Source organism: Eptesicus fuscus, chromosome 7 (assembly GCF_027574615.1).
Source record: "Eptesicus fuscus isolate TK198812 chromosome 7, DD_ASM_mEF_20220401, whole genome shotgun sequence".
Classification (NCBI taxonomy): domain Eukaryota; kingdom Metazoa; phylum Chordata; class Mammalia; order Chiroptera; family Vespertilionidae; genus Eptesicus; species Eptesicus fuscus.
In genome coordinates, this window is record NC_072479.1 from 85,576,988 (window position 1) to 85,602,474 (window position 25,487).

General features: G+C 39.9%; 1 protein-coding gene across 2 annotated transcripts; it reads right to left on the reverse strand.

Annotated features, from left to right (window-relative positions):
* Positions 1 to 4,493: 4,493 nt before the first annotated feature.
* Positions 4,494 to 24,912, reverse strand: LOC114231120 (killer cell lectin-like receptor subfamily F member 1). Of its 2 annotated transcripts, XM_054718527.1 has the most exons (7): positions 24,755 to 24,912; positions 23,755 to 23,853; positions 18,124 to 18,255; positions 8,773 to 8,927; positions 7,829 to 7,941; positions 7,036 to 7,179; positions 4,494 to 4,673 (listed from the first exon to the last, which is right to left on the reverse strand). In XM_054718527.1, exons 1-6 carry the CDS (start codon positions 24,891 to 24,893, stop codon positions 7,047 to 7,049), a joined length of 771 nt encoding a protein of 256 aa, XP_054574502.1. In that variant the 5' UTR covers positions 24,894 to 24,912; the 3' UTR covers positions 4,494 to 4,673; positions 7,036 to 7,046. The 2 variants fall into 2 exon arrangements, with proteins under 2 accessions (XP_054574502.1, XP_054574503.1); XM_054718528.1 differs by lacking the exon at positions 23,755 to 23,853.
* Between the last annotated feature and the right edge of the window lie 575 nt (positions 24,913 to 25,487).

Genomic DNA, 25,487 nt, shown 5'->3' on the forward strand with positions numbered 1-25,487 from the left:
TATTATAACAGAGAAAATATTTTTCAAACTAGTTTTCCATCTTTTTGCCCTCCCTCCTCACCCTCATTTTCACTTTCTTTTCCTCCCTGTACTTGCCCTTTTCCCTCATTCCTTGTATTGATTTTTTTAAGAGAGGAAGGGGGAGGGATAAAGAGATAGAAACATCTATGAGAGAGAAACTTCATTGATCCACTGAAATTTAGTTAGAAATTTCCTTTCTAACTAAAATCAACCATTTCATGACTCTTTAGAAAACTCATGACTTTGTTCTTAAGGTCTTTATTTTGACTTTATTCTTAAGGTCTTTACTTTATCAGACTGTATAGTATTATTACTCCATTGTTCTCCTGTGTCAGGAATAAATAAAATTGTTTTTATTGAAAACTAGAATGTAAAAAAAGGATGACAAGGAACTTAGTATTAAATCTACAATCAGTTTAGAAAATTAGAGACTGAATATATGAACCTTCAACATTTAATTACCAAACAGAGTAAGAAGTGCAAAAATAAAAGAAGTGCATATAAGATATATGAAACGTTCATTGACAACACATGGAGAAAATGTCCAAAACTTGAGCAGGAGGGACCTAGCAAAATTCTTACAGAGAAAATATTTTTAAGCTGACAATTAAAGAAAGTAGGGGTTTTCCAGGGAGAAAATTCTCTGGAAGAACATTTGTGAGGGTATCAAGTGTTGCATAATTGAGAAATTATAATAGTCTGGAAGCATGGGAACAGGAGGTATGGGAGGGGAAATAAAATTTGGGGTTGATGGAGGGAGGGTTAGATTTAGGAGAAATTATACTCCATGCTAAGGGAAGTTTATTCTTGATTCCATAGGTTATTGCTCTAAAGTTATTGAACACGTATACACAGGATAATATTACCTTCAAACATAAAATTTAGAATAATTCTCACAGCAATGTAAAATCTGATGGACTAAGAAATGATTCAGAAGGTTGTCCAGAAGGTTGTCTAGATGAAGAAATAGGCATTTCAGAAGATAGAGATGAAGCAATACTCTGAAATATTAGATCTGCAAGACTTCTCATACTGAATATTGTCTAAGCTCAAATAGGAAAATATATTAATGCTTCTTTGCTCTTTCAAATTATAGTTTTAAAAATCATATCTTCATTGTATTAGCCCTCTTTAATAATAGAGCAACAATGTCAAGAATCTTTTGTTATGCCTCTTTGCTTTTATTGTAACTAACGCTATTTTATATTTAACCAGAGGCCCTGGCAGCCCCACTTTGTCCGGAAGATTGTCCAGAAGGTCGTTTGGCTGTCTGGCCTAATTAGCATATTATGCTTTAATTATTATAGATAACATAGATGTAAAGTGTCTGTCTCAAATTTATTAATTAATACTAAAATAAAGTTGTTAGTTTAAAATCAATTGATGTTTTGGTGTGGTGTTTTGTTTTTTTTTCAATAAAATCACAAATATACTCATATCTCTGTTGTGGGATAATAATAGATAATTATGCCTAGAAGTGCATATCTCTAAAATTCTAGAAAGACAACTTTCAGATTTAAAACTTTTTATACTTGAATAAAATTTTTGTTATACTTTTAAGTATTATTTATATACTAGAGGCCCTTAGCCTGGCCTGCACCCTCTCGCAGTCCAGGAGCCCTCAGGGGATGTCCAACTGACTGTTTAGGCCTGCTCCCTAAGCTGCAGTCAGACATTCTTAGCCCTGCCACGAGGGTAGGCCACGGAAGTGGGCCGCTGTGCTCACCAGCTGTCAGCCTGGCTTGTGGCTGAGCAGCGCTCCCCTTGTGGAAGTGCACTCATCACCAGGGGACAGTTCCTGAGTTGAGTGTCTGGCCCCTGGTGGTCAGTGTGCATCATAGCAACCAGTCATTCCACCGTTCAATCGATTTGCATATTACCCTTTTATTATATACGATGGGCACTTAGTTTTAAGCATAAATATATATATATATATATATATATATATATATACACACACACACACACACACACACACACACACACACTAGAGGCCCGGTGCACAAAATTCGTGCATGGGGGGGGGGGTGTCCCTCAGCCCAGCCTGTACCCTCTCCCATCTGGGATCCCTTGAGGGATGTCCGACTGCCCATTTAGGCCCGATCCAGGCCTAAATGGGCAGTCGGACATTCCTCTCACAATCCAGGACTGCTGGCTCCCAACAGCTTGCCTGCCTCTGCCTGATTGCCCCTAACCGCTTCTGCCTGCCAGCCTGATCACCCCCTAACCACTCCACTGCCAGCCTGATTGATGCCTAACTGCTCCCCAGCCAGCCCGATTGCCCCTAACTCCTCTCCCCTGCCAGCCTGGTCACCCCTAACTTCCCTCTCCTGCCAGTCTGGTCTCCCCCAACTGCCTTCCCCTGCTGGCCTGGTCATTCCTAACTGCCCTCCCCTGTGGGCCTGGCCCCCCCAACAGCCCTCCCCTGCAGGCCTGGGTCCTCCCCCTCAACTGTCCTCGCCTGCAGGCCTGGTCTCCCCCAAATGCCCTCCTCTGCTGGCCTGGTCACCCCTAACTGCCCTCCCTGCTGGCCTGATCGACCACAACTACCCTCCCCTGCAGGCCTGGTCCCCCCCCCCAAACTGCCCTCCCCTGCAGGCCTGGTCCCCCCCCCCCAAACTGCCCTCCCCTGCAGGCTTGGTCCCCCCCAACTGCCCTCCCCTGAAGGCCTTGGTCCCCCCCAACTATCCTCCCCTGCAAGCCTTGGTTCCCCCCAACTGCCCTCCCTTGCTGGCCTGGTCTTTCCCAACTGCCCTCCTCTGCCAGCCTGGTCACCCCAAACTGCCCACAACTGCCCTCCCCTGCCAGTGATCTTGTGGTGGCCATCTTGTGTCCACATGGGGTTAACCATCTTTGACCACATGGGGGCGGCCATCTTGTGTCTTGGAGTGATGTCAATTTGCATATTACTCTTTTATTAGATAGGATGTATGCATATATACTAAGTATAAATAAAGTATGAAAGTATCATGTTAATTTTTATAGTGATTAGTAGAAAAGCCAAAGTATTCAAAACAATTGGGTATAAATGAGGAAAAAAGATATCAGGAACATAATCTTGTTATTTTGTGAGATTAAATATAGATACTTCATTTTACTTAAGAGATGCTTACTTGGAAATGAAAATGCTAAATCAATTGATAGAAGGTATCTATGGACATACAGTTCCAGAATAGTAATGTAATCTTTATGAACAATTTACTATTAAGGGCTTGTTGATTGATTCTTTTATCTTTTTAAAGTTCTACTTTTGGTTTTGGCCAAAGCAATACCCAACATGCACTTCAGACTTACACCATTGAGTTGACCTATCATCCAATGTACATTTTAACTATTAAAATAAACACAATTTGCTTGTCTTTCGAGAAATAAACTATTTTCTGGGAATGAACAAAGAAATTCAGCAGGAAAATCATAGTAATGGCAGAAAGGGAGCCTGCAGAACAGTAAAGAAGAAAAGTAGTATGGCGAGTTCAAGTTCCTTTGCCAGGGATGTTCAAACACGTTCATTAACTCTGCTGAACTGGCTACTTAGGAAATCAACAACCAACACTGAAAAGGGTGTCATTAGATACGATCCACCTTACCATGCTAACATACTGTCAGAGAGAAACGTGTTGGAAGTGGCAAGTGTGCACATATAAATTGTCATTTTCTTATTTTCACACTTTTAACCTACCTAACATTAGATCTTTTGTTTTTTTGGGGTTTTTTTTGGTTGTTAGAGGTAATGTGTCAGATAAGCTGAAAAATAGTTAACATAGTATAAAACTTTTCAAAGAAGGTAAAAGAACCAAGACCAACAGGAGCAGAGAATGACATAAAAGACTTCAGGAGCAAAGGAATCTAAGCTGTTTTCCCTTTTTTGGGGAGAGAGGCAGATATGACACTCAGCTATAATGGGAGTCTAAGTGGGAAGTTGGAAGTGGTCTCATGTGAAGCCCTTACCTACTGAAACCACAATTTTCCCCACTTGCAAACAAGCACATAAACACATTCATTCCAAAAGAATTCTAAACTTTAAAGATAAAAACTTTTGAAGTACCATAAATTATAATTGTCTCATTTATTCCTGAAGCTTTTTCCACTAAAAATCTTCTAATTTACATTATTTAATATGTTCCCTTCTCAACAAGTAGGATTACTATATAATTAAAAATATTAATTTGGAGAACTGTGTCATCTAAAAATAACTTTGGTTGTTATGAATCGGACAATCTGATGTATCAAAATATATATAGATATAGATATATAATGGAAATAATAAGACAAGCTTTGATTTTTATTATTCATGGCTAATTAAATTCACAGTAGTTTTTAGAATTTTAATATCAGGTGTTTGCTTGTAAACATTTCTTTATGTGCAAACTCAATTTTTAAAATTTAAAGGAAAATACTTTTCATGAATAATCCTCAAATAAAAATAAAAAAAGGAATAAATGAAGCCAAACTAATTTTTAAACTGTTTTTAAATGTTTTAATATTTAATTATTTAAATGCTTCAGTGTTTAAGTCAAAATAGTTTCAAAGAACATTGATAACTTGGCTTTGAATATTCGAGGTCCTCAGATCTTTTAATCTTCTATTATTTTTTCTTCTCTTTCAATTGTAACTTTTCTTCAATCATTTTTCCACATTTTGTAAATGTCCACCTTAATAAAATAGTACATATACTAAATAAACATAGTTCTGTAATAATTTTTTAAAGTAAGTTGAAGGTTCTCTATCTCATTTCCTATAAACTATAATTACTTCTGTTCACACAAATGTATTTGAAAAAATATATTTTTTAAAATGTTGTTAAATCATTTAAGTTTTACTCTTAGTGGATCTAAGGCTTTAAAGTAGGTTTCCCATTGGTAAACTTATATTTAATTAGCAAACATTAATGCAGCTATGTCTCTGCTCCAAGTCTCAATGTATGTTCTAAGTTAAAAACAAACAGCAAACCAGGAAAATTATATTTATTAAAGCATATAATCCTAACACTGACCTTTAATTATTTTTTTTAAATAGAGTGGTTTACTTCTCTATGTGTAGGTTACGCTTATCTACACTACAGAAAGATCTGTGTAACTACTAAAAGTCGGGCTCTGGAACTCATAGAACATATTACAAATATATACTCAATAAAGGTAAACATAAAAGGTGGTTATTTATCATTATACATTATTATTCCAAACAATGATAAGGATTATTGACCTTACATAGCTTACAGGTAATTAAGAAACAATTTAGTAAACAATGGCCAAAAAAAGAAGGTACTAGATGATTAGATTAAATAAGTACAGGGAGCTAGGAAAATATATACCAACTCCGTAGTCAGAGTGGAGAATGGTCGAGGAAGTATATTCCTCTAAATGACATTTAATCAGTCCCTGAAAAATAAAAAGTTAAAAAGGTGAGTAATAAAGGAAAAAAATTAAGTTTGTTAAACTGTGTCAAACCATAAAACTAGAGGCCTGAGAAAGCATGACACATTTAAAGGAACTGAACCGTTTAGTGTGTCTGCATCATTACATACATGAAAGTGGGGGAGGAATGAAGAGGAGCCAAGACACGAAGGGTCTGGTAGAAGCCGGAGAAAGGTTTAAGCAGTGAAAAGCCACTGATATGAGGATTAGAGAGTCACTATGTCACAATGCAGAGAATGGACTTCGGCAGACAAAACTAGAAGCAAACGAAAAGATTATTGCAGTAATCTAGGGTAATAGGGTGGGTATGAAGATATGAGGGTGAATTTCTGAAATATTTATGTAGTAAAATTGAAAGAATTAAATTACTGTTTGAAAATTGAGGGTGAAAAAAATGGAAGAAGTCATGGTTGACTCCAAGGACTCTGGCTTAGACTGGTGTGGGAATGTTCCTGTCATTAAGTTAGTGGAGACTAAGGGGCCGTGAGATGTTCAAATAAAGATGCCCAATAGGTAACCCACTGTAATAAGATCTGGGCTAGAAATGAGGGCTTGGGAGTTATCAATAAATTGATGGCAATTAAAATTATGGAGTGGATGAGTTCAGACAAGAATTGTGTGTGATAGAGGATCCACACTAACTTAGGAACAGAAGAGGAAAGAGACACGACAGAAAAGACTGAGGAACAATGAATGGAGAAGTAGATAGATATTCAAGAGGGTCTTGTGTAATAGATCCTGAGGTTAACGAATATTTCTAGATGAAAACACAGGTCAACAATGAGCAAACTTGATAGTTAAAGTGAAAGTTAAGAGGTTCTCATTATATTTAACTAGAAGCAAGTCATTGGTGACATGGTGAGAGCACTTTGGTGAAACAGTAGGAAAAGCAGAAGCGAAATTTTTGAAATGTAAGGCAGGAAGAGGAGAAAAAGACAGGACACATCATCATTTTTAGGAAGTCTGACTTATAAGAGGTGGTAAAACACATGGGCAGAAACTAGAAACCACATGTGGCTGAGGGAACATTTTCTTGTAGTTGCTGATAGAAAAGGAAACAAGAACAAGAGATTAGAGAGGAGGTAGTCGACAAAAGGATTTTCTTGAAAAAATTAAAAGAGATGTGATTTTGACTATAGACTTGTAGATTTTATTTAGACAGAAAGAGGAATACTGCTTTATTGGAAACAGGAGAAGAGGAAAAAGAATTAAGATGCAGACAAATATGTAGACTCAATGGTAGAAAGTTCAGGAATATATAATCTAATGTCTTTTCTTAAAAAAAAAAAGAAATGAGCAAAAAAATAAACTCCTCTGTTAATGGTGACTAAGAGGTGCAGAGAGAGAATCATTGAGGAGATAAAAGAATAATTTCTGTCTGAAATAGCCACTATCATGAACGGGAGATGATTATGGAAATACAGTTTGAGTGACCAGGTAGAACCAAGTACTCAGTTGAGGCTGATTGTTTGTATTTATAGTGTCACAAATTGACACCAGTATCATCAATATCACCAAAAATTTTTTGTAGAAACAAAGTGTTTTTACAAAAATGCATAAATAAAGAATATCTGTGAACATTTTGTAATGGGAAACATACCTGTGATCAATTTAGAGGTCATCGTCTGAAGAAATCACATTTTGACAAATATGGTAATTATGAGTTTGACATGTTTCAGAAAAAACACCCTTCTTTGTTATCACAGCACAGGCATTGTCTTCATCCTTGCTCTTGACTTCACATCTGTAGAGGAAAAGGCAGGATGTCCTCACTCTGCTGAAAGCACAATTGTGCGTATTTTGTGTGTTTTCTCTCTTCTTAGAAAGAATGTACTATTCTCCAAGCTGGAGGTCTAAGACATTGTAATATTCAGACAAGAAATGCACAGTAAACAAAGACTCATTCAATGAAGAAATTGCTCCAAATAGCTTTTTAACTCAAAATGGTCATTTGTAAATAGAAATACTATGTGGAATAAAAATGTGAATAGGAAAGACTGGTTTCCAAACGCCATTTGATTATTGAATTCTAATATCTTATTCCTTAGAATTTTTAATTATTAGAATCCTTCTAATAAAAAATGAGGATTATTCTATAACCTTTGAGAAACACTTCATAAGAATTCAAATGTAGACAATTGTATATTGACTACAATTTCTATTTATACCTCTAGTGTTATAGGTAAACTAAAAGAAAATGCAAATATGAAAATAAATTAGCTTAGAAGCCTTCATTTCTCTAAGGAAAATTTCCTACACACACACATTAACAAATATCAAAGTCTGCAATCTATAAGAACCAGTTGTCTATCTAGAGTTTTCGAAAGCCCCCAGTAGGGATTGGCTGCTGAGCTTTTATATTTCCCAATGGTATTCAAACGTCAGACACTCACAGCTGTGGACTTAATGGGGTGCCATCCAGCCAGGTCCATGTCTTTCGTGGATATGTAATGTTCAATCCAATCCAAAAGTAGATTCCATCTTGTATACTATTTTGTATGAAAGCCTGTGAAAAGGGATACAGAGGAAATTAAGTGAGAACACCTACTAAAATAGCCTCTTCTACTTTTTTTTCATCTTTAAAAGGTTTTTATATTTATCTCCCTAATCAGGAAAATCTTAAGAAAGTTAAAGATGTTTTCTACCTGTGTAGGGCAAGGAAATCAATGTAGAAAGAAATTCAAAATATGTGACTTTATGTGAAAGCCTGCACTGCTTAGTGGAATTCATGAGAATGGTGGGTGATATAAACAGCAACTGATGAAAGGGTGCAAAGAGGATGTGAAGCAAAAACGAGGAATGAACAAGTCTGTTAAAAGGAGCAAGAACTATACATGGATTGCTCTGTCTACCAATGGGCAGGCTTGTAGAAAACTGAGGCTTACGATGAACTTCACATAAGTGAAACCAAAGAGCCCTCTATTTCCTACCCAACACATTAGGATATTGCCAAATATTTGTACTGCTTTTGATGAGTACCTCAAAGAGATCCTACCTTTCTCTCCAAGAAGGATGGCATGGATATCCTAGCTTTGTGATTTACTTAGGGAGTGAAATAGACAAGTTTATAAAAACTGTCAAGTTCTGCAGATTCTTATGAAAATGAGGAAAATACCGTGGCCTATGTCATAGGTTACTGTAAGCACTAAGTTATAAAACATTTGTAACTTGTCTACCACAGTTCCTGCCACATGAATGGAATTCAATAAATGGCTATAACTATTAGTCTGTAATTCCTGGGTTCTAAAATGTACCTATTTCTCCCAGTTTTCATTTTTTTTATTTTTTTTTTCTCTTCCATAGTATATTTTTTCACTCATAGTAGATTAGCTCTTACCAGTTCAGCCTTGTCTTGGATCATTAAGAGTTGTGATTTCATTCTTAAACAGAATTGTTGGCTATCAGTCCATGAATTAAAAATTTTAAAAAAATTATAGCATTTCCCTTTCTCCTGCACCCAGTCATTAGGGCATAAGTTTAGTGTAGGGCTTCCTGAAATGAAAACATAAGAAGAAGTAGGAATGAAAACAAGGTGTGAATTATTAAAAAAAACACAGTTTTTGCACTAATTTTGTAAACTTTTTTCTTAAGGTTAACTATTTGTTCCACTTTTAAGAAATAAACTCCCTCTCTACTGATTAGTAGTCTTTAGAAGAGATACATGCAAGAAATAGTTATTATTTATTGAGTTATTACTACATCAAGTAATTATCTGAATTTTTATGTACATGAATACATAAAATGTTTATTTTCTATAGGAAACTTACAAAATCCATGAAATGATTAACTCCATGTTCCTCATTTTGTAAATAAAGATACCACGGTTAAAGTTAAGTAAAGTTAAATATAAACTGGGAAACTAAAGGTTGAGTGACTTACTCAAAGTTATGTAACTAATAATTGGTGGACATAGGGGAATTTAAAGTAAAACAGAGAGCTTGAATGGCATTAGAAGAAAACTACTGTGGAAAAAGAAAGTCATTTTCAGAGTCCTTTTTAACTGCAGAAGAATGTATTTCATAACACACTGTATTAGCAAATTTGTAAAACAAATTGTTCAACAAGACCCCACTATCTATATGCCTCAATGGCCACCAGACTTATCTCTGTAAAAAGGGAAAATGTGGAATCGGTATTAAAATAAATCTATACTCAGAAATGAGTACAAACAGATTTCAACTGAACTAATGATCGTTTTATATTTTAAGCTGAATAATCTATATATATAAAAGCCCAGCGACCATTGCAGCAGAACAACCAGAACAACCAGAACGACTGGTCAACCAGTCTCTATGATGCACACTGACCACCAGGGGGCAGATACTTAAAGCAGGAGCTGCCCCCTTCATAGACAATGAGCTCCCACAGAGGGAGGGCTGCTCAGCCAGAACCTGAGCTGCACCGCACCCAGCCTGGTTCCAGCTCCTCCATGGCCGTCTGGGGCTTGGCGCAAATGTCCAGCTGCCGGTTTATTCCCGACCCTCCTCACCCCACCCCACCTCACCCCACCCCCACCTCCCGGATTGGGCCTAAACCTGCAGTCAGACATCCCAAGGGGTCCCAGATTGCAAGGGTCTCAAGAACTTGGGTGCTATGGGCGCTCCTGTAGAGCAAGCGGTTACCATGGACAGGTTCCATGTAAGCCCAATGTCAGCCTGTTTGTTTGTTTTTCTTAACTATGCAAACATATGACCCGCTCAGCGCTGGCAGAAGCAGCCAGGGCATTGGAGGGCGGGTGTCCGGGAGAAGGGGCATGGGAGGGGGTTTGGGGCGCATGGCTACAAGGGGGTTTGGGATAGGATTGGAATCTCTTTCTCTGTAAGCAAGGGAGAAAAGATAGGAGCCACTGTTTTGGTGGCTGCACATGCCTCCCCCTTGAGCCCTGCAGCGCAGCGGGCTTGCACGCTGTTTGCAAACATGGCATTCTGTGCACACGTGCGGAGAAGGCGTGCCGGCGCTGCCTCGGGGAGTCTCGTCAGTGGGTCTCTTCCTGGGGGAGCGGGGTTTCTTTGGTGCGAATCACATGAGATCTGAATGTAGAGGTGGAAGGCAGCGCCCCAGGACTGAGTTCCCAGAGGGAGACTGCACCCCGCTTGCCTTCAGGCAAAGGCACTGGAACCATTCTTGGCGTTGGGCACGTGTTCGCTAAACCTGCGTGGCCCACGGGGCTGTGCCAGTGCGCGGGCACAGTGAGCGGAGGAGGGGAAGGAGGGTGGCCCCGCGGGGCCGCTCACTTTGGGGGTGTGAGTGGTGGCCGCAGCTGGGAGGGGGCCGGGGAGCAGTGCCTTGGGATTGAGGGAGACACTTCCAGGGCTTCCGAAGTGCTGCGAGTGAGCCCTGGGGTCCTGGAGGTTGGGATGCTGCAGAGGTCGAAGGAGTACATACAAGCAGCGCCCCCGCAGCAGCACCCCCTCCCAAGGGGTGGGCGACGTGGGCGGGAGGGTGGAGCGAGGGTCTGGGAAGCCCCCTGGACCCCCGCGGGGCGCAGCTGGGCAGGTGCAAGTGGGAAGACGGGTTGGCTCTCACCGAGCCCAGTTGCTCCCTTTAACTGTAGGTGGCTTCCTGAAGGCTTTTGCAAACCCTCTTTCTGGGGAGGCTTTTCTTTCCCCCCCGGCCCCCTCCCCCCAGCAGCGTGCAATTCAAAGGCGCCAGCAGAGCCGCCCAGTCTCTCCCGCACCCAGTCGGGTGGATGTGGCACCCCGCAGGGCGGAACAGCCCGAGCCGCTGCCTGCTGGCGGGGTGGGTGGACGCAGGGGCCTCGGAGCTGGACCACCCGGCCCCCAGCGCGCTCTCCGCCTGCAGGCGTCCAGCTGCAGACCTCCGACCCCATTCCCCGGGTCAGTGGTGGGGTGGACAGCCACCTGGGAGGGCGAGGAAATGAAACCTGGGGCGAGTACCACGGATGTAGTCCTGTGACCTTCCCCTCCCAGGATAGTGCTGCGCTCCCTAACCTCCCACAGCCAAGAGATAAATGTGGATTCGCAAAGAGGCAGACCCCCGAGGTTTGGCGGGGGGGTGGGGGGGGGGGTGAGGAGAGGAGTTACACACTTCTGACACCCCCACCCTTTGCTTAAAGGCTGCATTCTCCTTCCCTAATGCATGTTGCTTGAAGTACAGGATGATTTGTGTTTAGACGTGCGATAAACGTGGGGAAAGCAAAGTTTTGTGCTTTAGAGTAAAAGAGTCTGAAGCCTTTGGGGGGTGTCTCTTTCTCTCTCTCTCTCTCTCACACACACACACACACACACACACACACACTCCTTCCTCCCCTCTTCCTTGGCCTGGCGAATCTTCAGGCAGAAAGTTAACCCTAGCTCCTCAGAACCCACCCTCACTGGAGTGGCCTCTGTTTTATTTTGGTGTTTTTTTCTCTCACAGGGTTTTTGTGGTTTTTTTCTAACCTCTAAACCCGCAGTGGGACATTCCCCGAGGGGTCCCGGATTGCGAGTGACTAAGTCATAGCCTTTAAACTGCTACATTCCACATACAGTGAAACAGGGAAGGTGGCTTCTGCAATGCTCGAAAAAGAGATCTGTGGCTGCTTAATCCTAATTCATCAGAAGAAGCTCCAAACTGCCCACTTCCTGTTTCTTCTACATCGGGGTGAACATGCATTCCTATATATTGGGAACAGTCTCTTAGATTTAAAAATTAAAACCTGGCAAGGCTACTCTAACATGAAAAAACAGGATGATGTAGCAAGGACGTGCATGGACTCCGGCTTGCATGTTTTGTGGCCCTAATTCTGACACTTATAACTGTGTAACCAATTATTAACTTCTCTCTGCTTCAGTTTTTCCACCCATAAGATGGGGAAAAGGGTACTGCTGCCTCAGAAGGATCATGTTATGGACTACTTTTTATAATCAGGGCAAAAAAAAATAGCTGCTCATACAACAGCAAGGTGCCTTTCACCTGTATGAAAAGTATGGTCACTGGTGCATGCAGCATCCTGGATTGTGAGAGGGTTGTCCCAGGGTTCCCAGATTGCGAGAGGGTGCAGGCCAGGCTGAGAGACCCCCTCTCCTGTATGAATTTCGTGTACCAGGCCTCTAGCAGGTACATACGTATTGATTGTATTCTATTTAAATTTTTTATATCTTAAATATTGCATATTATTTTTTATAAAAAACTTACCTGATATTCTTATATTAAATGAGATAAACATGAAAATATAAGATACTATATAGAAAAGTTAGTAATTACCATTAAAGACTATGGGAGCTCTTTGGGAGACAGTATGAGAAATTATATTATTTCAGGAAAACATCAATACTAAGTTCATGTTTTGAATCAGCAAATCATCTTGATTCTTTACAACCCTTTTCCTAAGGCATTTTATTTTATAAGTAACTAGAGGATTGGTGCCGGGAACCAATTTCAGCATGTCATAATTACAAGAGTTTCACCAAAAGGTTGGTGAAGCTTGGGCGGCTCAAGAAGGGTGAGCCACATATGTAGTTTACCTGTTGGAAACAGCTAAAGGGCACTTCCCCCAAACCTGAATAGGATTGGCTGCTGCCAGACAGCTCAGGGCATTTTATTGCCTCCTGTTGGCCAAACACCTGAACAGCTGTAGGCTGTTCTCCAAACTGACAATGCTTCTGTATATCCTTTGATACCCTACCCTTTGAAGTGTATTATCTCTACCTTGCCTTAGGACAAATTGTGTTAATAAAAGCAGGGTCCTGAGTCGAGGAAGGTAGTCTTCACTTCCTTTAGCTGAAGATCCTCTGACCCCCAATGCCTTTCAAAATTATCTTTCGTCTCCGGACTCTTTAATCATCTACTCATCAGCTCCTTTCTCCAGAATGCTGAACCCTTTGTAAGGCTGGGAAAAGAAACCCAGGAGCCCTGTGCACGAAATTCATGCACAAAGGAGGGGGTGTCCCTCAACCCGGCCTGCACCCTCTCCAATCTGGGACCCCTCAAAGGATGTCCAACTGCCGGTTTACAGGGATTGGGCTTAAACCAGCAGTCGGACATCCCTCTCGCAATCTGGGACTGCTGGCTCCTAACCACTCACCAGCCTGCCTGCCTGCCTGCCTGATTGCCCCTAACCATTCTGCCTGCTGGCCTGCTAGCCCCCAACTGCCCCCCGTGCCAGTGTGCTCACCCCCAACTGCCTCCCCTGCTGGCCTGCTCACCCACAACTGCCCCACCTGCTGGCCTGTTTACCCCCACCTCCCCTCCCCACTGGCCTGCTTGCCCCCAACTGCCCCCCCCTCGCCAGCCTGATCACCCCCAACAGCCCCCCCTTCAACCGCCTGATCACCCACAACTGCCGTCCCATCCTGGCCTGACCACCCACAACTGCCCTCCCCTCTTGGCCTCTAACCACCTCTACCTTGGCCCCGCCATCATGGCTTTGTCCAGAAGAACATCTGGAAGGTCTCCTGGAAGGTCTCCCAGTCTAATTAGTATATTACCTTTTATTAGTATAGATAGAGGCCTGGTGCACGGGTGGGGGCCAGCTGGTTTGCCCTAAAAGGTGTCCCAGATCAGGGTGGGGGTTCCCTTGGGGCGTGGGGTGGCCTGGACAAAGGGCCTGTGGTGGTTTGCAGGCCAGCCATGCCCCCATGGGGTGAGGGTCCCCACTGGGGTGCCTAGCCAACCTGGGTGAGAGGCTGAGAGCCGTTTTCAGGCTGGCCACACACCCTTCAGGGTGGGGTTCCCCCTGGGGTGCCTGGTCAGCCTGAGTGAGGGGCTGATGGCTGTTTTCAGGATGGCCAAGCCTCCCAGCAAGGACCCTCACCCCATAGGGGTGTGGCCAGCCTGGGTAAGGGACTTTTTTTCTTTTTCTTTTTTTTTCAGTGCCTCCTTGAGCAGAGGCCAGGGCCAGCTGGAAGCAGCTACCTGGGATTTATTTATCTTCTATAATTGAAACTTTGTAGCTTTGAGCAGAGGCCAGGGCTGGCCAGGGTGGGCGGGAAGCTTGGCTTCCTCCATTGCCAGGGGCAACCCAAGCCTCCTGCTCGCTCCAGCTCAGTGGCTGCCACCATCTTTGTTGGGTTAATTTGCATACTCACTCCTAATTGGTTGGTGGGTGTAGCAGAGTGATGGTTAATTTGCCTGTTTCTCTTTTATTAGTGTAGATAACAACAAAGTGGTCATTGAAATAGTGTATTAATAAACTAGGCTTTAACTGCATTGGCCAGGAAAAATATCCAAGACACTGAAAACCAAAGCTGGAGAAAAATTTTAGTTTTGCTGAAATTCAGTATTATAAATTATTGACAGAAATAAATAATCTTAAGGCCTCACTCTTATTCAGACATTTACCATGATATGTCCTTTGTGATGGTAGCATTTAGCCTCTACAGTAAATCATCAATTATTCACTTCATTCTTTTTTTTTACTTGCCTGGAACTCATATACCACAGCAATAGAGAAGTCCAGGCTTCTGCCAGTACTGTGCAAAGAAAAGAAATTAAACTATTGAAAATTAACTCCTGGGGATTGAGCCTGCAACCCAGGCATGTGCCCTGAACAGGAATTAAACGAGTGACCTCTTGATTCATGGGTTCGACGCCCAACCACTGAGCCACAGCAGCCTAGCATCAATAAATAATTCTTGAGTGCCACAGTGCTGGGGACCTCCCCCTCCCCCCCCCCCCCCCCCGCATCAAGAGAAGGCCTCCAAATGGTCCTGAAAAGCCTAGAAGAGTACATGTATGGGGAGGAATATCAGAATTACCACAATAAGGAAGTACTTTGTTGACCTATTAAAGAGATGTGATGTGAAGACTAAAAAAAAAAAACAAAAAAAGTCTTAAGGGTAACCATAAACATGGGTAACCATAAACATGCACATTAGTTATATTTTATATTGTTTTAAAATATGTTTTTACTTATTTTAGAAAGAGAAGAAAGGAATGGGATAGAGAGACATAAACATCAAAGAGAGAGAGACATCATCAATTGGCTGCCTCCTGCACACTCCCTACTAGGGATGGAGCCTGTATATTGTATCCTATCACTCTTATAGCCATTGACAGTTAATGAGAATACATTTGTTAATTACCCAAACTTAACATAAGGACTGGAAGTATTTTTAGTATAATTTTTTGTATTTAGACTGTGCAAACATTTATAGTTTGGGGTAGATATTTTACTTAAAAGTTATTTGTAACTTATGAGAAAATGTTAACTTTTATCCTCACCTTGAAATAGAGACAGAGAGAGAGAGAGAGAGAGAGAGAGAGAGAGAGAGAGATCAATGTGCTGTCTCCCATATGTGCCCCAACCAAGAATTGAATCAGCAACCTAGTTATGTGCCCTGACCTAAATTGAATCTGCAACCTTTTGGTGTACAGGACAATGCTCCAACCAAGTTGAGCCACCTGGACAGGTGATAAAATGTTAACTTTTATTTTACAATAAGCACATTTAATAAAAAAAAAAAACATAAGCACTCTAATGTTTTTTAAAAAGGGGGCAATCATGATTAATAGGCAATTTGCAGAATAAATATTACAAATATCCAACATTTGATTTTACATTTAATTTCCCTATTATATAAGAAGTGCAAATAAAGTCAACCATGATTTCATCATGATTTTATCATATTATATTAGCATGTATAATCTGAACTCTGTGTGTGTGTGTGTGTGTGTGTGTGTGTGTGTGTGTGTGTGTTAGAAGAGTTCAGCAGGTAAGAAGATGAAATGGAGAAATAAATATTCAAAAAAGATGTACTTTCTGATAGCAGCACAATTTACAATAGCTAAGATTTAAAAACATCCTAAGTGCCCACCAGCAGAAGAGTGGGTTAAAAGACTGTGGTACATCTATACAATGGAATATTACACTGCTGTAAAAAAGAAAGAACTCTTACCTTTTGCAACAGCAGGTGTGGACCTGAAGAGCATTATGCTAAGTGAAATAAGCCAGTCAGAGAAAGATAAATATCACATGATCTCACTCATATGTGGAATCTAATGACCAACATAAACTGATGAACAAAAATAGACCCAGAGACATAGAAACATCAGACTGTCAAACCTCAAAGGGAAGGCAGGGGAGGGTGGAGGAGGAGGAAAGATCAACCAATAAACTCATATGGGTATAGGCATACCCCAAGGACACAGACAATGGGTGGTGAAGGCTTGGGGGGGGGGGTGGAGAGGAGAGAGGGCAATGGTAGAAAAAAGGGACATATGTAATACTTTCAACAATGAAGATTTATTTTTAAAAGAGAGAGATGGACTTGATCAGCATGAATAATGATTCAAAGTTGAGAGAGTATGCTGCCTTATTACTTTATAGAGGTTTGTTTTGCTAGTACAAAGGAAAGCTCTGTGCTATGAGAAAGTAGACTGCTATTGTAGGAGGTCAGGACTCAGAGGACATTGTAGAATATGGTAATGTGCTTTGACTTTATTCTAAGGACTACAGAAAGTGATTATAGGGTTTTAACAACAGGAATGTTGTTAAATGCAGGAGCTGGCCCCTGGTGGTCAGTGCACTCTCTCTAGGTGAGCACCACTCAGCCAGAAGCCTCTCCCACCTCCACAGCAGCACTAAGGATGTCCGACTGCCAGCTTAGGCCCGCTCTTGGCGGGAAGCTGGCCTAAGCTGTCAGTTGGATATCCCCCAAGGGCTCCCATATGCTAGAAGGCACAGGCCGGGCTGAGGAACCCGCTACCCTCTCCCCAACCCACCCCTGAGTGCATAAATCTCATAAGTATATAAAGTCAAATAAATAAATTAAAAATTTGGAAAATGGGAAGAGATAGCCAGTTTGTTACCAAGGGGATTACATACTTGAAGTAGGGGCAAGTTGGCTATTGGAGACAGTGGTATTTGAGAAGAGTTTTAGCAACAGTAAGGTAAGCAAGTCAGCAGTAAGCATAGTCTAAGCAGTAAACCTGAGCAGACTTACAGGAAGCAGAATGGGAGGGAAAGATTGAAGTAAAAAATCATCTTCAAAATATTGAATGGGAGATCAACCAAAGGACTTGTATGCATGCATATAAGCCTAACCAATGGACACGAACACCAGGGGGGTGAGGGCATGAGTGGGGAGGGGGGTGTTGGGGGGTTAATGGAGGGATGAGGACACATATGTAATACCTTAATCGATAAAGAAATTTAAAAAAATATTGAATGGTATCTGAATACACCAGACAAAAATATTTTATTTTGTTATAAGAATTATTTTAAATTAAAGACACTTGAGATTCAGCACATGTTCCTCTGAGTTACTCTGACCTGACTAAAAGCAGAACATTCTGGGAAATGAGGGTTCCATAAATTTCACCTTTGGGGTGATTTATTCTCAGGAAAAAGACAGAGGAAACCCACAGTAAGTCCACTCTCTGGGGAGTTTTATAGTCATGAAGAAGAGGGAAAGACTAGTTTCACCATCACTAACAGACACTGTCACAGACTTTCTGCAGTTTGTACTTCTAAAAAAAACACTTGCCTTTCCTAAAGAAAGAAGCTTTGCCCATACAAGTCATTTCTTTCCCTCCTTTTTCTCTCCTAAATTAGGTATATAAGCCTTTAACTTCAAGCATTTTGAGCTAGCTACTTCTTTTGTTAGTTCCAGTATGCACATAAACAAACATTTTTCTACTGTTAATTGTTCTTTTGTCAGTTTAATTCACAGTCCCCGAGTTTTAACTTTAGAGGGTAGAGGGAAATTTTTTCTCCCCTACAATATAATGAAATAAAATCACTTACTTGTGAAATTTGTATTACTTGGTTGTTTCCTGGGAAAAGTATTTATACAATTGCATTCTCTGGTTCCATTTTCACTAACAAACATCTCCATGTTGTGGTTATCACTGAAGGAACGTAAGTTTGGGTGGCATACTAAGAAATAAGAAAAAGAATGACACTAATAAGATTTCTATAATTATAAGACTGTGGCTTTTAATTATCTATTGAAATGAAACTACAAGTGATTGCATAAACTTCTGGTTAAAAGAAAGTTTGTTTATAGTATTTCAACCCTCTAATTTAACAAAGGATTGATCATTTAGAGATAGATTTCCACTTGTAAAAAAGTAAGTAGAAACAAAAAACTAAAACAAATTTTCTAAATAAAATTAAAATATATTTAAATTTGCATCTGTTTACTTTGATAGGTTAGAATTTTTTGTGATCTTGAACTAATTATGAAGCCTCTCTGTTTCTCAGTACTTTCATATATAAAAGGGGGAATGCTTAACAAACAGACTTGTTGTAAGACTGAAAGAAAATTTATATAAAATGTGTATCCCAACCCCTAACATGCATAAAGTCACAACAAATAGAAACAATAACAGATATAATTATCCATAGCTCTTATTCAGAACTCATCTTAGAAAAATATCTTTTTTTTTAAATTGAATTTAGTAGGGTGACATTGGTTAATAAAATTATGTAAGTTTCATGGGGGTACAATTCTATAACACATTATCTGTATACTAGAGGCCCGATGCATGAAATTTCTGCACAGGTGGGATCCCTAGGTCTGGCCGGCAATCAGGGGCGATCAGGTTCCTTGTCTCCCTGTCTCTCCACTACTCCTTCTGTCGCCACCCACATCCACCGCCACCCACCCCCAGTTACCCGTCCCAGCCCAGGGTCTGGCCCTGATCAGTCAATCGGGGCCTACCAGCTGTGGGGAGGAACCAGGAGGTTGGCTGGCAAGCCCCACTGGTGATCAGGGCCCACAGGCTGGGGGCAACTCCTGTGTTGAGCATCTGCCCCCCTGGTGGTCAGTGCTCATCATAGCAACCGGTCGTTCCAGTTGTTCCTGTCATTCCATCATAACGGTTGCTTAGGCTTTTATATACGTAGATAGATTGTATTGTGTGTTCACCACCCAAGTTAAGTTTCCTTCCATCACCATTTATCCCCCCTTTACCCTCTCCTACCTCCTCACACCCTTTTCCCTCTGATAATCACTATACTGTTGTCTGTCTATGAGGGTTTTGTTTTTTTTTGCTTTTATTTTTTGCTTAATGCATTCACCTTTATCACTAGCCTCCCCACTCCTTCCCTTCTGACAGCTGTCATTTTGTTCTCTGTATTTATGAGTGTTTCTATTTTGTTAGTTTATTTTGCTCATTAGATTCTACAGATAAGTGAATTCATGTTGTATTTGTCCTTCCCTGACTGGCTTATTTCACTTAGCATAATACTATCCAGGTCCATCCTTGCTGTCCCAAATGGTAAGATTTCCCTTTTTTTTACAGCTTAGTAGTAGTCCACTATGTAAATGTACCACCACATTTTAATCCACGTATCTACTGATGGGCACTTGGGTTGCTTCCCTTAGCTATTATAAATAACTAGTAGCCCTGTGCACAAATCTGTGTGCCAGTAGCTCTCTGCAGGGCCTGGCCGCCCAGCGCCCGCTGCCCAGAGGCTCTCTGCGGCCCAGAGGCCCATCCGTTTTAACTATTATACAGTCTTGGTTCTGGCATTTGCATGCTCGGTGTAGCAGGAATGAGAAGAAAATACCCCATTCATTTGTGAAGTGCCCAGAGTGGCTGTGCCTGCATGAGCCGTGTCTTTCGGATTTCCCCAAGTGGAGTTCTGTGCGTCTCCTTGGGCCTCCAGCACTGCTAGCTTGCACATCTCTTTCTCTCCAATTAAAATGAGTAAGTCACAGGGATGACATGCTACTGTCAGCACTCACTCAGGTAAATTGAGTGAGTGCTGACAGAAGCCCATCCGCGGCTGGGCGGGGAATGCTTACCTCATTGCTGCAGCGACGAAGCAAGCATTCCACCAGGCTGCTCACACTGCCCACTCTCAGCGGCCACCCCCCCGCAGGACTGGGGGACTCTGGTGGGGCTGAGAGGACTGAGCGCCGCCATCTTGTGGCTATGGACACCGCCATCTTTGTGATGGAGTGATGGTTAATTTGCATATTACCCTTTTATTAGATAGGAGGGTGCTGCAATGAACATAAGGGTGCATTTATTCTTTCAAATAAGTTTTTCATGTTTCTTCAGATATATTCCCAGAAGTGGGATCACTGGGTCATAAGGCAGTTTTATTTTTAACTTTTTTAGATAACTCCATTCTGCTTTCCACAGTGGTTGCACCAATCTGCACTCCCACCAACAGTGCATGAGGGTTTCCTTTTCTCAACATCCTCACCCACACCTGTTTGTTGATTTATTGATGATAGTCATTATGACAGGTATGAGGTGATGTTTCATTGTGGCTTTAATTTGCATTTCTCTGATGATTAGTGATGTTGAGCATCTTCTCAAATGTCGTATCTCCTCTTGAGAGAAGTGTTTATTTAGGTTCTTTGCTAATTTTTTAACTTTTTAAAATTTTTCCGTCACAATTTACTCCCTCTGTGCCCTCTTCTACTTCCACACCCCCTCTATCTCCCCAGCCTCCCTGCACAATCACCCCACTGTTGTCCATGTCCATGATTTCTCTTTCAATTTTTTTTCTTTTTTGCTCAATCCCCCATCCCCGCACACCCCCACCCTCACTAGAGCTTTCTGCCTGAATAACATTATTATGGTAAGTGAAATAAGCCAGTTATGAAAAGACAAGTACCATATGGTTTTACTAATATGTAGAATTTAATGAGCAAACTGAACTACCAAGCAAAATAGAGACAGACTCATAAAAAGAGAGCAGGCAGGCAGCTTTGCTCATTTTTTAATGGGTTATTTGTTTTGTTTGGGTATTGAGTTGTATAAGTTCTTTGTACATTTTGGATATTAACCCTTTATGAGATGTATCATTGGTGAATATGTATTCCTATTCAGTAGGTTAACTTTTCATTTTGTTGGTGATTTCTTTTGTTGTGCAAAAACATTCTAATTTGATGTAGTCCCATTTGTTTATTTTTTCTTTCATTTCCCTTGCCCAAGGAAATATATTAGAAAAAAAATATTGCTATGAGAAATGTCTGAGATTTTACTGCCTATGTTTTCTTCTAGGATTTTTATGTTTTCGAGTCTAACATTTAAGTCTTTAATCCATTTTGAATTTATTATATATGGTATAAGGAGGTAGTATAAGGAGGTAGTACAAGGAGGTGGTCTATACTATAAAATGTTTCATGTGTACTTGAAAAGAACGTACATTCTGCTGGTTTGGCATAAAATATTCTGAAGATATCAATTAAATACACCTGATATAGCATGTCATTTAAAGCTGCTGTTTCCTTGTTGTTTTATTGTTGTTATTGTTTCCTGTCTGGAAGATCTATCCATTGATTTCATTGGGATGTTCAAGTCTCCTACTATGACTGTATTACTGTCAATCTCTCTCTTTATGTCAATCAAGACTTTCATTTACATTTGTATTAGATATCTTTTCCATCCCTTTACTTTTAGTCTGTGTGCATCCTTCATTCTGAGGTGTTTCTTGTAGATGGCATGTGTAGGTCTTATTTCTTATTCATTCCACTAACCTAAGCACTATGATTGGAACACTTAAGCTGTTTACATTTAAAGTGATTATTGAAAGGTATAGATTTATTGCCATTTCAGTCTTCTTCTTCTTCTTCTTTTTCCTCCTCCTCCTTTTCTCCTCCTCCTCCTTCTTCTCCTTCTCCTCCTCTTCTTCTTCTTCAAGTAGACCCTTTAATATTTCTTATAATGCTTGTTCAATGGCAACAAACTTCTTAAGCTTTTCTTGTCTTAGGAGCTCTTTATTTCTCCTTCAATTTTAAATGATAGTCTTGCTGAGTAAAGTAGTCTTGGTTATAGGTCCTCAATTTTCAGATTTTGAATATTTTATGTCAGTACCTTCTGGCCTGAATTGTTTCTGATGAGTAATCAGCTGACAGTCTTATGTCAGCTCTCTTACAGGTAACTAACTGTCATTCTTCTGCTGCTTTTGTCTTTAGCCTTTCCCATTTTAATTATGATGTGTCTTGGTGTGGGCCTCTTTGGATTCAATTTGTTTGAAATTCTGCACTTCCTGAACTTGTGTGTCATTTTCCTTGATCAGGTTAGGGAAGTTTTCAGTCATTATTTTTTCAAATAGGTTCTCAATTCCTTGCTCACTCTCTTCTTCTTCTGGTACCCCTATGATGCAGATGTTCATTTAGCTCATGTTGTCACAAATGTTCCTTAAGCTATTGTCATTTTTTCTTAATTATTTTTTTTTTTACTGCTTTGATTGGATGTTTTTTTTTACCTTGTCTTCCAAATCGCTGATTCAGTTCTCTGCTTAATCCAACCTACTGTTTATTCCTTCTGATGTATTTCTCATTTCAGATATTGTAGTCTTCATTTCTGATCAGTTATTTTTATAGTTTCTATGCTCTTTTTCATGTTGTTGTAGTTCTCAAAGTTCCTTTTAGTTGTCACTAAGTTCGTTAAGCATCCTTTTAATCATTCTTTTGAACTCTATATCTGATCATTTGCTTGCTTCCATTTCACTAAGCTCCTTTTCTGGAGATTTCTCCTGCCCTTTCATGTGTGGCATGTTTCTTTGTCTTCCTATTTCAGCTGCCTCTTTGTGTTTGTTTCTATGTGTTAGGTAGGTATGCAATGACTTCCAGTCTTGGTAGGATGACTTTATGTGGTAGGTGTCCTGTGGGACCTTGTGGTGCAGTCTCCTTGATCACCTGCACTGAGTGCTCCCAGACTGACCCTTGTAGGAACAGATATTAAACTTCACTTGGTCTTAAATTTTCAAGCAGCTGATATAGTCTGTCAAAACTTTAAAAATTAAATCACTTGTAGAGTCAAAAATTTTTTTTTTACACTTGCTTGTAGCCAAAAGGTCAAAAAACAATAAAAAAAATTTTTTTAAGTGGCCAAAATCATCTTTCATAGAACTAAGTAATTTTACCAGTAATTTCAGCCTAGCTGGTGTAGATTAGTGGTTGAACATTGACCCAGGAACCAGGAGATCACTGGTTTAATTCCCAGTCAAGGCACATGCCTGGGTTTTGGTCTTAATTCCCCATCAGGGTATGCAGGCTGCAGATAATCAGTGATGTTTCTCTCTGGTCAATGTTCCTATCTCTCTATTTCTTGCCCTTCCTCTTGCTCTAAAACTAGATAAAAACATATTTTTTTGAAAAAGAAAAAAAAAACTTCAGTTCATAGATTTATGACTGTCAAGCCCACAATATTTACCAATTAAGTAAAGTTAGGAGCATAATAGATTTTATAAATTAGTTTTATGACCTCCTATATATAGGAAAAAACTAATAATTATTAATAAAATAATCAACTGTTGCATTTATTACCAACATAATTAAAATAATGATGAAATAAATCACCAGGCAAATGTGAAAAATTATTCTGAAAAAGTTAGAGAAATAAAGGTAAATACCAAAGAAAACGTGTTGATCTCTATAGTTGAATATATAGCTTTCAATTTACTTACCCCAAATAATCAGTCCTATCACTGTAGCAATGAGAATAAGCAGTGCAATGCTGATCAGTCTCAGAGCAGTCTGATGCCACTTTGGACATTCAGGATAACCTGTAATGATTAATTTTTCTTTCTGAGATATTCTGACATTTAAAATGAACTTGAAAATATTTCTTAGAAATGAAAATTCTGAGGGTATACATTGTCTGAAGGTTGGGGAAGAAATCTACAATCTTTATTTAAATTTCCTTGACATGAACACATATTTAATTATCTTTAATGAATAAGATTTATTGATTTTAAATAAAAGGTCAATATACTTTATTTAAAAAATATTCTTCTCATGTTAACACTTCTGTACCACTTGTACAACAACCAAATGTGTGGATATTAGCTGATCAATTGGTTAGTCAAACCATTTCTACTAAAATTTTTCATTTATCTTCATTTATATCTTGATTGGATTACACAGATAATATTCAGTGGGGTTAAGGCACCGAAAGATGAAATATAAGTAGTACCAAAATAATTGAATAATAGTAAAAATGAATGTCTAATAGAGAAACATAAGAAAAATTGAATATTGTAGCCACCTTCCCAAATGTTGTTTGAAATAAAGTTGTATATTTATATCAATTCATAAAACAAAAATAGGATGATAATCTTTATAATTATATATTTTGCTTCAATAAAATAAGCATTAAACACCTTCACAATCTTCAACACAGGTCAAGTCAAATCTGATCTATTACATTCCATTTAATAGTATTTATAAACATATAACTATATGCCAGGAACTGTGCTAGATATAAGCGTTACAGAGATAGAAAACTACGCACTTTAGTGCAGATACGTCTATGTAAACATACTATTTCAAAATAAGGTAACAAATTTTCTGAATAGACTCTAGATCAAATTCTTAAAAGTTCTCATTAAAAACCTACGATTAAAAGACCCATAAAGCATCCTAGCTCTATAATCTGTGGTCTAATGGAGAGTTATGGATTCCTACCTTTGCATGTCCACTTGTGTTGGCAATGATAGGGATGTTTCCTTGGCTTCTGAATCGTTGATCGCTCTGTGTTTTGCTCCTGTCCAAACATCCTATAAATAGAATAATCCATCTTTGAATTCGATGGAAAGAGAGACATCACCTAATCAAAAGCAGAGTTCCTGCGTAAGAACTGTGGCACTGAACAAACCCTAAACCTACATGTAAAATTACAAAGGATGTGGTTCAAGGGTACGGAAAACATTTTTCTTTTTTTAACTTTTACTCAGCTTTGATTACTCATTTTACATTTAAACACTTGACCAAAGATAAGACATTCATCCAATTATTTGATTACAAGGCTCCTTAACTGGGGGGGGGGGGGGGGGAGGGGCGGGAATCCATTATAAATACTTAGTTTGACATGCATTTCTAGAAACAAAGCTAGGATGAAATCTACTAGTTAACAGGTTGTGAGTCTCCAGGACAATGTGACATGACTAAAAAATACTCCAGATAACCTTGATCTGCATGTGTTCTTTCCATGCCCGTAAAATAAAGAGCTTTTCCTGAGCACCAGTTTTCCATACAACTGACAAGTAAATCTTGTAACACTCGACAGAAATCAGTTTTACAGCTTACAAACGTCACAGCAAACTGGCCTCTTTCAACAGGCAGAGAGCAACTCCTCATTCAAAATGAATCTGACAGCCAGTGACATCCACAGCTTCATTAGTATTCATCAACCCCCAGG

What these genes read in the sequence shown, in the direction of transcription:
- LOC114231120 (XM_054718527.1), bottom strand. Translation starts at nt 24,893, where the DNA reads ATGTCTCTCTTTCCATCGAATTCAAAGATGGATTATTCTATTTATAGG. An exon ending in GATAGGACTGATTATTTGGG is followed by an intron (nt 18,256 to 23,754) that starts GTAAGTAAATTG and finishes CTTATTTCTTAG; the next exon opens with TATGCCACCCAAACTTACGT. An exon ending in TCCAAGACAAGGCTGAACTG is followed by an intron (nt 7,942 to 8,772) that starts GTAAGAGCTAAT and finishes CCCTTTTCACAG; the next exon opens with GCTTTCATACAAAATAGTAT.